The sequence below is a fragment of the Lolium rigidum genome, chromosome 5 (genome assembly GCF_022539505.1).
Source record: "Lolium rigidum isolate FL_2022 chromosome 5, APGP_CSIRO_Lrig_0.1, whole genome shotgun sequence".
Lineage (NCBI taxonomy): Eukaryota > Viridiplantae > Streptophyta > Magnoliopsida > Poales > Poaceae > Lolium > Lolium rigidum.
The window spans coordinates 263,003,353-263,014,066 of record NC_061512.1 but is presented as its reverse complement, the minus strand read 5'-3'; the positions used below and the strand labels follow the sequence as shown (position 1 = coordinate 263,014,066).

Genomic DNA, 10,714 nt, shown 5'->3' with positions numbered 1-10,714 from the left:
TTCATCGGAGTTAGTTCTCTAGGTTTAGGAGTAGTTTCCTGGCGTTTTTGCCAGTTAGGTTAGGAGTAGAAGCTCTGGTTCGGGGCTAGATCCAGAGCGGGCCGAGCTTTGGCGGCGTTCCTCTTGCTCCGGTGGTCGGAGCCAAGGAAGCTCCTCCTCGACCGATCTCAGCAATAAGGCCGGCGGCATCTCCTTCGAGCTTCTTGGCGCCTCTTCATCGCCCTCCGGCCGGCCTTGGTGGTGAGGGGGAGCGGATGGAGTGGTTGGCAGGGGCTGATCTGGAGGTGACTGCGGCTGTTTGCCTCTCCGGTGCTCTGGCACGACACCGGGTGGCCGTCGCTGGCGGCCTCCTTCCAGATCCGTGGTGGATCTGGATTTGGAGCTCTTTGGTGGCACAGCCCTTAGATGAGGTGCTTAGGAGTCATCAGTTTGAAGAAGAAGAAGGTGGCCTATCTGCTCCCTTGGCCGGCCATGGTGGCGGGGGAGGGGCGTGGAGGTAAGCTGAGCTGTGGATTTCCGCCCTGACCGGCCGTGGTTGGTGAGGGGGACGAAGTTGCAGATCAGTTCTTGATCTTTCTTCTTCCTGTTGATGTTGTACTCGTCGCTGCTGCTCCCTCTCTCGATTCCTCACATCCCATGGTGGTGGCGTGAGCTTCGGATTGGTGTGCTGCCGGTGATGGTTTCTCTGTGGAGCTCATCTCCGACGTTTCTAAGGCGGCTTCCGTCTTCACGTCGGACTCAACGGCAGTAGGGCTGCCGCTCCGTTGCTGCTTGCTCTGGCTGTCGGTGTTCCCCTCGGCTTCGTCTCCAAGTGGCTTGTTCCCCGGAGATGCGGCCGCTGACCGTCGTCGGAGCTAGAACTGGAGGAAGAAGACGGCGGAGGACTTGATCGCGTGTCGAGTTTTTTCTAGGGTCTTCTTTGCTATTTGTTCTGGACCCCTGTGTATTTCTTTGTAATCTTAGGGTCAGCTTGTACTCCAGTTTTTTAATATAGCAGCTCTGATCGGGTGTGTTTCACCCGGCGACTTGTTCAAAAAAAAAAGTTAGTATGTTCCTCTAAAGGCGACGTGGGTCGGCTATCCAATACAGCTCGTCAAATCCCATTAGTTCGAAATATAACAAGTCAAGACCGGAAAGCACATCTATTGTCGAGACGGAGGAAAAAATACCCAAATTAATGTTCACTAGGAATCTAGGTGTCTTGTTTGTGCATCCATAGTTTGTACATGGAAATGCAGAAACCGTAGAAATAAACCAGATTATATACATCAAGAAAACTGGGGCTACTTTCAAAGAACTTATTGGGCCGTATGGGCTCAAAGCCACTGCCTGTATTTAGCCCACGAGAGCCGAGACAGACGGGACAGCAAAAACCTTCCTCGCGTTCCCCAAACCCAAACTCCCAATGGCAGCCACGGCAATGGAGCACGACGGCGGCGGCGCAGAGGTGGTCACCCCGGGCGAGCTCCTCGGGGCCTCATCCTCCCTCGCGGCCGGGCGCGGCGCCTACGCCGACGGCCACTCCGTGCGCGCGTCGGTCACCGGCCGCCGCCGAATCCTGCCCCCCACTCCCGGCTCCTCCGACCAGGTAGGCCGGCCTTAGCTAGGGTTTCTGGAGTTGCTCCTCCCGTTCCTCTCTCTGCTGCTTCTGATGGTGTACTGTATGCGGTTGGTTTGATTTGGTAGCAGAGGTCCACGGTGGAGGTTGTCGGCCACAAGGCGCACGGAGCCGTCCCGCAGCCGGGAAGCGTCGTCATTGCCCGTGTAAGATCTCTTTCTGTGGAAGAACCCTTGATTGGAGCTTCTTTTCATTCATCGAATCCGTCGTTAGTGCCCGCGTACCCATCAAATGACATCGTGGATTTAGTCGCTGTTGTTGCTGTCTGAAATCATGCTTCGTGTTAGTATGGCTGCTGCGCTCACTGCATATGTGGTTTGCAGTCAACTTATTTTCTGTCAACTCTTGGAACACTAGAACTCAACCGCATTCCTGGTGTGAGTGAATAGACGTCCACATAGAAACTCACACTTTTTCTTGTTCAGGTTGGTGATGCATGTGCTTGGATCACATTAGGCTTAAGATTCTCATCTTTTAATGTTCATAATCATAGGCTTCGTCGACCAGTAAAGCCTTATTGACCTGAAATTCTGGTAGTGTTTTGTGAATGCCCACCCCATAGTTCAATTGTTGAGCCTAAGGGATAAACAAATTCAGATAGCTGCTTGCTCTCGAACAAACATCTGGTACTATTTATGATGTTTGTGCTTGTACCATCTCCTTATTTACATCAAATACATGACTTTGCCAAATGGGTTGTGTGGCTGAAAGCTGTTACTGTTGCAGGTGACAAAGGTTATGGCTAGGATGGCTTCTGCAGATATTATGTGTGTTGACTCAAAGGCTGTCAAGGAAAAGTTCACTGGCATGATAAGGTATCAGCCGTTCTTCATAAATTTCCGTTGCTGTTATGCTGCCATTTGGCTGTGCGTTTTGCTTTGGGTTCATTGTAAACCTGTGTTTAGAGTCAGATGCTTTATTTCATCATTTTCCTTGTAGGTAGCGTATTACAGGAAAATTGCTAATGCCATGCTTTTCTGTTTGTAGGCAGCAAGATGTTCGTGCAACTGAGATTGATAAGGTGGATATGTACCAGTCATATCGACCCGGCGACATTGTCAGAGCTCTGGTTGTATCCTTCAGGGGAATATCTTGTCCCTTTTTGATTTCTCCAGCTCACATGCAGCTGCATGTTTCAAGTTACTTTATTTCTAGACATTGTTCATTTTATTACTTAGCAATGAACTTTTAGTCTTGCCAGAATACTATATTTTTTTACCAGATTGCACACCTTAAATCACGCTGAAGCTTTCTCTTGGCGATGCAAGGGCCTACTACCTTTCAACTGCCAAGAATGAACTTGGAGTTGTTTCTGCCCAAAGTATAGCTGGTAAGCTTTATCTTGATACTCTAATTGCTCAGTATTGAACCAAAATTTTCTCTGATGCAAGGATGCATCGTGCAATAAGTGTGGAAATAGTTACAATTGCTATGCATATTGTATGATCAAGCAGAATTTTACATTTGTACTAAGGCTGCTACCCTTGTTTTGCTCTAGGTGGTACTCTGGTACCAACAAGTTGGACTGAGATGCAGTGTGAGTTGACTGGCCAAATTGAGCAAAGAAAAGTTGCAAAAGTGGAATAGATCCTGTTACTTTGCCCTGATAGGAAGGTAAATTTGTTGGTTACAGAATTGTTTCTCATTTGGCCAAGCCTCAGACTTCTCCTGTTATGTACTCCCTCCGTTCCCTCATATTAGATGTTTTGGCAAGCTAATTTACAGAGAAAGTACTTGATTATATACCATTATGGTCTACTACCCTGTAATGTCTTGAAATCCTATCGTGTCTACTGTTAGCCTAGTCCCTAGTATATAACTTGGTCTAATGTACACTCTGTTCTGCACACTGATGAAGCCATGGATTATTGATCAGCTGTCCAAAATTTTGAATGTTTAGTGATCCAGTGCATGTTTGATAAAGCCATTGATTACTGTCCTACCTCACTATTGATCAGCTGTTACATGTTTGATTGGTTCCCTCCTCTATCCACTGTATCATGCTTCCAAATGTTCATCACATGCATACCTCCATTTGTTTCCCCGGCCTGTAAAGTGACTATAAGTTTGTCAGTATTCTCACAAAATTGTCCTTATTCTTTCTTCGCAGGTTATGATGGTGTACGATATGTCTGATCAACGACACTGGGTCCTTGGGATGTGATCATTGCTGCTGGATTTAGCTCATTAAACTTACTATTGTGGCAGAATCTCGTGTAGGCTTTTGAGTCTGAACTTTCATGTGTATCGTGTAATACAGTTATGCTTCTGGAATGTAATTTAGGTCTTGATACAAGTCTGACGTTCCAGTGTGCTGAGGCTTGGAAAAAGTTTATTTTTTTATTTGCATCACAAAACGTTCAATTCTCTCCCTTTCTTTATAGTCTAAGACAATAGGTTGACTTTGGAAAATATGTCATTGGATTTTTCTTGCAAACGCTACAGGGACTGGTAGATATATGGTTTAACAACACAGTGAAATGGAATTGACTCTGTAAAGTTAACAGTTTTCTCCTTGGAGACAAACCATTAGTTTACACAAAATGAATTGGATCAGCAACGCACCCCAAATTAGAGAAAGGCCTATATGAACAAAAACGCACCAACTACCAGGATCCCAAAATGTGGAGAGCACAGCTGCTCATTGCAGCGTGATCAGGTATGATCTCGCGAACAGACATGTGGCGTTAAGGTTGCAAGGAGAAGCATGGTTCTTGAGGCAGCTGCAGAAGCCATCTTTGTCGGTTGGGAACGACACACAGCCGCTCATTGCAATGTGATTAGGTCATGATCTCGCGAACAGCCGCGCGGCGTTAAGGTTGCAAGGAGAAGCAGGGTCCTTGAGGCAGCTGCAGAAGCCATCTTCGTCGGTCGGGAACGACGCAGGCAATGGGCGATCAGGAATCACACCAACCTTGTACCAACAAACAAGAGCATCAGGTTCAGGCCATCAGTCTCTGATATCTACTGTGATAGTTCAATGCAATTGCGTACCTTATCAATGTCCGTATGAGCAGGGGTTTCATAGCGCGCCACCGTCACGGCTAACCCTGAGCCATCAGAAAGCGCAAAAACTGACTGGATCTTTCTGGAAGTTTGCAGGTAAGTGGTGTAAGAAACTAAGCATGCAAAATCAGAACTAACAACATGATGGGATGATACTGGGTACCCTTTTCCATATGTTGGTTCCCCATAGACGACTGCCCTCTTGTTGTCTTTCAGTGCTCCAGCAAGGATTTCGCTTGCGCTTGCGGTTCCTTTGTTTACCTGGTAACGAGCTGAGACTTAGAGAAGTGGCTACTTGTGATGTACAACGTTATATTTATTATTGATCAGAAAATACATAATGCCAATATCAAAAAGAAGAGACTGATATCAGATGGATCAATTTCTCATTGCGTTGTTGTAAGCAAAGATAGTTCATACCAGGACAACTAGAGGTTCTGATGCAGCAATCGTGGTAGCTCCATCTGCTTCATAAATGTCACGGACACCACGGCTATCACATATATATACAATGACACCCTTGTCCATCCTAACAAAGCAAGAGTAATGTGAAACTTCTCTCAAATTAAAATACAATTTAGTATGAATAAACAGAATTAAGTAAGAAAGTAGTTTTAAATTCAGAGTTGCTACATACTGTGAGAACATAAAGGACAAACAAAGTCCTAGTTTTCATGAGTCCAACAGGCATAACTCACAAATCCACCAAAGAAATGTACCATACTTCATCAATCAGTAGTTTAGTTTTCATACAAGTAACAAACTACTCTAGTAGATCACCAAGAGAGACGTAGACAAAAACCCATATATTGAAATATGGTGAAACTGCTTACCAAATCTTCGCAATTTCAATCCCTTCAGGAAAAAGACCACCGCTGCATTAAACACAAAATGTGAATTTTTCAATAGAATTAGGTGAAAAGGAACTCCAAATTCAATAGGTAAGAACCTGTTATTTCGCAGATCCAACACAAAAGCCTTTACATTGTTGTCCCTTAATTTCTTAATAGCTTCCTTAACGGATCCTGGAATAGGACAAAATAGGTGGTATGGTCAGCAGAGCTTGACATCTGAAAAACGATACAATGCTGGAGACAGAAATTATAATATTCAGCCAGAACCAGCTCAAACCTGCAGCATTTTGGTTAAACGTTGTTAGTTTGATGTAACCGATCTTTGAACTGTCCTCTGAACCTGGAATCTCACACATCCTTGACCTTACTGGGTTTAAAGTATATCTTTCTCTCCTGGCATGTATCAAAGAGGATGAATCTCTTTATAGCCTTAAGTAAGCAAATAGAATCTTTACTCTGAAGGAACTACAAAAGGATGGTGCACATGAATTTACTTCAAAACAACATGTCTAGTATCAGCTCCACTACGAATGGTCAAATTTATCGAGCTTCCTTCAGGACCCCTAGCAAGAAATCAAAACAAGATTATCAGCCTTAAAATATTAGAACACAACACTGAAGTAGAGACTGGAAGAGTAGAAAGTGTCAAAGAAGAACCCAACAAAGATATGCAACTCTGAACCACAATAGAGGAACATCATTTCACTAATATTGTTTTTTTATCATACACCGATGATAGCTAAGCCTTACTGTAAGCGATCTGCTGCATCATATATGTCCATGTCTTGCGCGCTTCTGTCGTCAATCGCCAAAATAACATCTCCAGAGACGATGCCAGCCTTTTCAGCAGGACCTCCTGGGGCCGCTGACATCACAGAGAGTCCTGCAGGTGATCCATTGAGCGCCAGTGGGTAGCCAATGGATAAACCTACACCCGTGAGGGCACCTTGCGTGCCAGACTTACTTCAGAGAAGGTAATGGCATGCATCAGAATGCAGTTTATAATATGCTAAGCGAGCAGTAACCGAAGTTTGTGCGAGCACCATACCCGCAAACTCTTGAACTTCTCGGGTTCCAAGAAACGAGTGAACGGATCGTCCAAGGTTGAGAGCATTTTCTTTATTGCTGCATCTGAAATACAACGTGTGGGAAGCAAATTCAGTATCATAGTGTAGGAACTGTAAAAGGACACGACACCTCTCATTTTTGTACAAGCCATTGGTCTATTTAAGTGGTTTATTTATTATATGGTTCTAACATAATTTCAGATTCAGCCAAAGGAGCTGCCATACAGTAACTCTATTTTATCCAATTATCGTGTGGTTCTACTTTCTAGATATAAAGAGACAAGTGAATAAGTGATGACTTGCAGAAGTTATTTCGCTCAGAAGATTGTATAGATAGCAAGCAGACTTGTACATCACCAGGAACAATGGAAATAACTTCTGATAAACAAGAGAAATGTTTAGTGGGCAAGGTTGAAAGCATGTTTTGAGCGGCAAGAAAATCTGATCACATAGTGCAAGAACCATAAAACACACGTAAATTCCAATTTTATACCAAACAGAGGTCTACTTAAGTACTTAACTTGTGTACTATGGTATTTAATCCAATTATCGAATGTGGTTTTCTAGTCTAGAATATAAAGTGACAACTAACGAGTGATGCCTTGCAGAAGTTATTTTGTTAGGAAGATAGACTGAAGTATTGGTAGCGATCATAATTGTATACAGGGCAGGAGTAATTCAAAAGTCTAAATTGCAAAAGGGACCAACTAGAACCATACATGTCTCCTCCCGGGAATTCATCGGCTCTTCACGGAGAGCGCGCTCACGGTACCTAAACCAGCTCTGCCCATTGAAGGACTTGTCATAGTAGGCACGGTCGACTGCCCGCCACGCCTCCAGGAAAATCAAGTTCTCCTCCGTGAGCGCAGACGCTTGAACCATGCAATCCAACCAACAGAAAATTCATGACACGGTCAGAACAGAGCGTGAAGGAGAAAGAATGAGTACAGCAGCAATAATCGAAAATCTGAACCGGAATTTTCTTGCCAAGATGTTGGTTGATTACATGGCGGCGGCGCTCTGTAATAGGCGGGCGCGGAGAGGGACATGGCGAGCGCCACCCCGACGATGGCGCGGCGGCCGAACCCTGCGGCGGAGGCGTCCGCCTCCACCGGGCTCGCTCGCGCCACCGTGCATAGCCGGACCCGGTCGATCTGTCTGAACCGGAGCTCGAATTCGCCTCCCGCCCGACCATGCAGTTGTCGCAGAAGCACGAGGGAGGAAACATGCGGAGGGAAGGCCGGGCTTGACGGGGCCGCCGGGGGGCGGCGCATCGGGAGCAGCATGGAGCGGCGGCGGCCGTGTGGCGGGAGGAGCAGCGCGCGGGAGCGAGAAGAGGTGAGCTCGAGGAGAACAGAGCGAGAGTGTGTGGCGGAGGAGACAAGGTTTTTTTCAGGGGAGGAGCTGGTTCTTTTCTGTGGCCCAGAAATGTTTGTAAAATAAGTGGGCCTTGGATAAGGTTGATCCTTTCTGTCTGTAAGCCCATTTATATAAAGCCCTCTTTGCATTGCAGAAATCACTTGTTTTTTTTTTCATGGGTTGTCACACAAAGTTTCATTGATTGGAATTATATGCCTCACTTCCACAGCAATTGAAACATCCACTCAAATCTTGTGATTCTAGCAATATGTTGGAGGCAAATTGGGGAACCTAGTTCTCATACTCGGCAAAAGTATTTGGGCTGGCATCCAAACCTTCGGAAGAGGGCACATATGGAGAGTGGGAGACGGTTCACGGATAAATATATGGGATGACCCTTCCAGCAGCCCAAACAGGAGAAGTGCGACGAGAAAGAGAAATATGGCCCACACCAAGATTTATTAACTTATGGGTGTGAAGAATGAGTGCTGGGATGAAGAGCTTCTTAGGGGATCATTTTTTGCCCGGTTGATGCTCAACGTATACTCAACGTTCTCGTGGCAAGAGGTACGATGGAAGATTTTATTGCATGGCATATCACGAAGACTAGAATTTTCTTGGTGTGTCCGTGTTACTATGCGCATTGGGTTCATCAACATGGCAATAAACTTCGATGTACAAGTGCGGTTGGTACCTCGTCAACTCTACCATTGTGGAAAAGAATCTAGATCTTGAATGTACATGCGAAGATCAAAATCCACTGTTCGGTGGGTGCGACGTGAAGCTTCATTATCTGGTGACATTATGGGGCATGTCGGTTTTCAATTTTCATGGCGAAGACAATGGCGGGGAGTGTCACAGCGGCTACAGTCTGAGGCCTAGTAGTAATGGTGGACCGAGTCTTCGAGGCGATGATGACTTCACTTGGTGATTTCCGTCTTGTGGCAGTGGTAGCAGCAAGTGGGGGCGATAACACTGGAGGATTACAAAGTCTTATCTTTCAAGGTAAAAACCTAAGGTGTGATCTTTATTGGCTGTGCCTGGCAATGGCTTTGTCGAAGACATTGTTTTGAGAGCGTAAACTTTCTCCAGGGTGAAAACCTTAGATCTATGATCGGGCGACGATGGAAGTTGTGCACTTTTTACTTCTTGAAGACGCCACTTTCGGAGAATTTGGACTTTAGGTGTTATCTTGGCGTTGTGCTGCAGGTACAAGACATTGATCATTGTAGTGGGAGCTTTCTTTCTCTTCTTATTTTTTGTTTTAGGGATGTGTGCATCCGTAAAATCATTAGGAGATTTCATTTTTGCATGCAAAAGTTGCGTGTAATTTGTATCTCCATGATATTAATATATTTTGTTTATCAAAAAAAATTGAGGATAGGAAGTAGGTTTGCTTATAGTTAAGAGAATAATCTGGATCAAAGGCAAATAATTTGGATTATTTATGGTCGCTATAGAAATAATCATAAGACACAGGAAAGTAAGTATGTTGCACAATCATGGAATTGACATCAGTATAAAACTAATTTATTTTCAAGAATATAAAATAGGTCCTAAAACACCCACACCCATGCGTGTAGGTACAAAAGTATTCCCCATTAAATAGATTGATTGTGGATAATAATTTTGTATTTTTCCATGTTAGACCTTGTTAGAGAGTTTGCTATCTTTCTCTTTCGTCATTGATTAGATCAAATCTAAATTTCAGTCCTGAAGATTTTAGGATTAACTTTAACTAAGTGGTATGTTCACTGTCACGGTATCTAAACATTGCTCACATCTTTGAGAGTTCGAAACATAATAACATCCAAATGGGTTTTTGTTGTCTTGTACTAATCTCAAGGAGGTTCATGATGTACAATTTTTTTCACTTGACTTACCAATTTTCAGTTGGACACACCAGCTATTGCAATGAGGCACATAGACCAGTGCAACAAATGTGCTCTCATCCAAGTCATGGAGATATGCAAACTATACAAGGACTGACTTGAACTTCGTTCTCCTGATATTTCCTAAAGAAATCACGTGTACAAACCAAATAGATCCCTTGATGTGTCTAGCCCATTAGGTACATACTCTAGATGCCTGGACCTACCAGAGGCGTTGCATGTCAGCATCTGTCCCTCACTAGTGAAGGCAGCGAAGGCGCCGGTGAAGCCACTCACGGTGGTGCCGAAGGAGAAGCCGGCAAGCATGTCGCAGGATGCGTGGGATGAGGAAAGATGTCGCAGCACCATCATGACGGCCGACCGCAAAAGGAGCCGCCTCGTAGTTGCGGCGACATCCATTCCTCTGCCGACGATGGAGGTGCCGCAAGTGATCGCCGAAGAGGAGGACGTCGACAAGGTTCAGCCGTCGATGACGCCGTTCATGTGATCATTTGGCCTCGAAGCCCAACTTGTCTTTTTTGGCAGCCGAACTATGAATGACGGCCATTTGGTGGCCGGATGTTGGCCTAGACTTCATATTCGAAAACCTAAATTCGAATTTCTATCAATATTTTTGAATTTTTTATTCAAAAAATATATTGGGGCCGCCAGTTTGAGGGACGGAGGTGTGGGAGCCCGTTCCCCAAATGGAGGAATCTGTGCTGCCACCCCCGTAGGGCTGTGCCGGCACACCTGCTGACGCCGATTGGGGGATGATAACGCTGGGACTCCAAGTGCAGAGTGTGTAGTTAGGAAGATATTTTTCCCCACAAGCTAGGGTGACTCGAGGGTTTATATCGAACTCTCGGGGAATGGAGTAAAGGGGTATCTCTGCCCCTCTTCTTCTAGCTAAAATAAAGCCTTGTGTCCCCGATTTCA

At 45.1% G+C, this 10,714-nt stretch overlaps 2 protein-coding genes across 2 annotated transcripts; one reads left to right on the top strand and one right to left on the bottom strand.

Annotated features, from left to right (window-relative positions):
- Positions 1-1,405: 1,405 nt before the first annotated feature.
- LOC124651971 (exosome complex component csl4-like) lies at positions 1,406-3,982 on the top strand. Its single transcript, XM_047190992.1, has 7 exons — positions 1,406-1,588; positions 1,690-1,764; positions 2,345-2,433; positions 2,606-2,690; positions 2,867-2,948; positions 3,117-3,232; positions 3,729-3,982. The coding sequence occupies exons 1-6, from the start codon at positions 1,406-1,408 to the stop codon at positions 3,203-3,205; spliced, it is 603 nt and encodes a 200-aa protein (XP_047046948.1). The 3' UTR covers positions 3,206-3,232; positions 3,729-3,982.
- Positions 3,983-4,078: 96 nt separating this feature from the next.
- On the bottom strand, positions 4,079-10,102 carry LOC124657571 (carboxyl-terminal-processing peptidase 2, chloroplastic-like). Its single transcript, XM_047196099.1, has 13 exons — positions 10,003-10,102; positions 7,552-8,019; positions 7,265-7,417; positions 6,527-6,609; positions 6,229-6,437; positions 5,973-6,041; positions 5,756-5,871; positions 5,574-5,649; positions 5,458-5,499; positions 5,045-5,153; positions 4,788-4,885; positions 4,613-4,706; positions 4,079-4,532 (listed from the first exon to the last, which is right to left on the bottom strand). Exons 1-13 carry the CDS (start codon positions 10,100-10,102, stop codon positions 4,404-4,406), a joined length of 1,746 nt encoding a protein of 581 aa, XP_047052055.1. The 3' UTR covers positions 4,079-4,403.
- Positions 10,103-10,714: the final 612 nt, after the last annotated feature.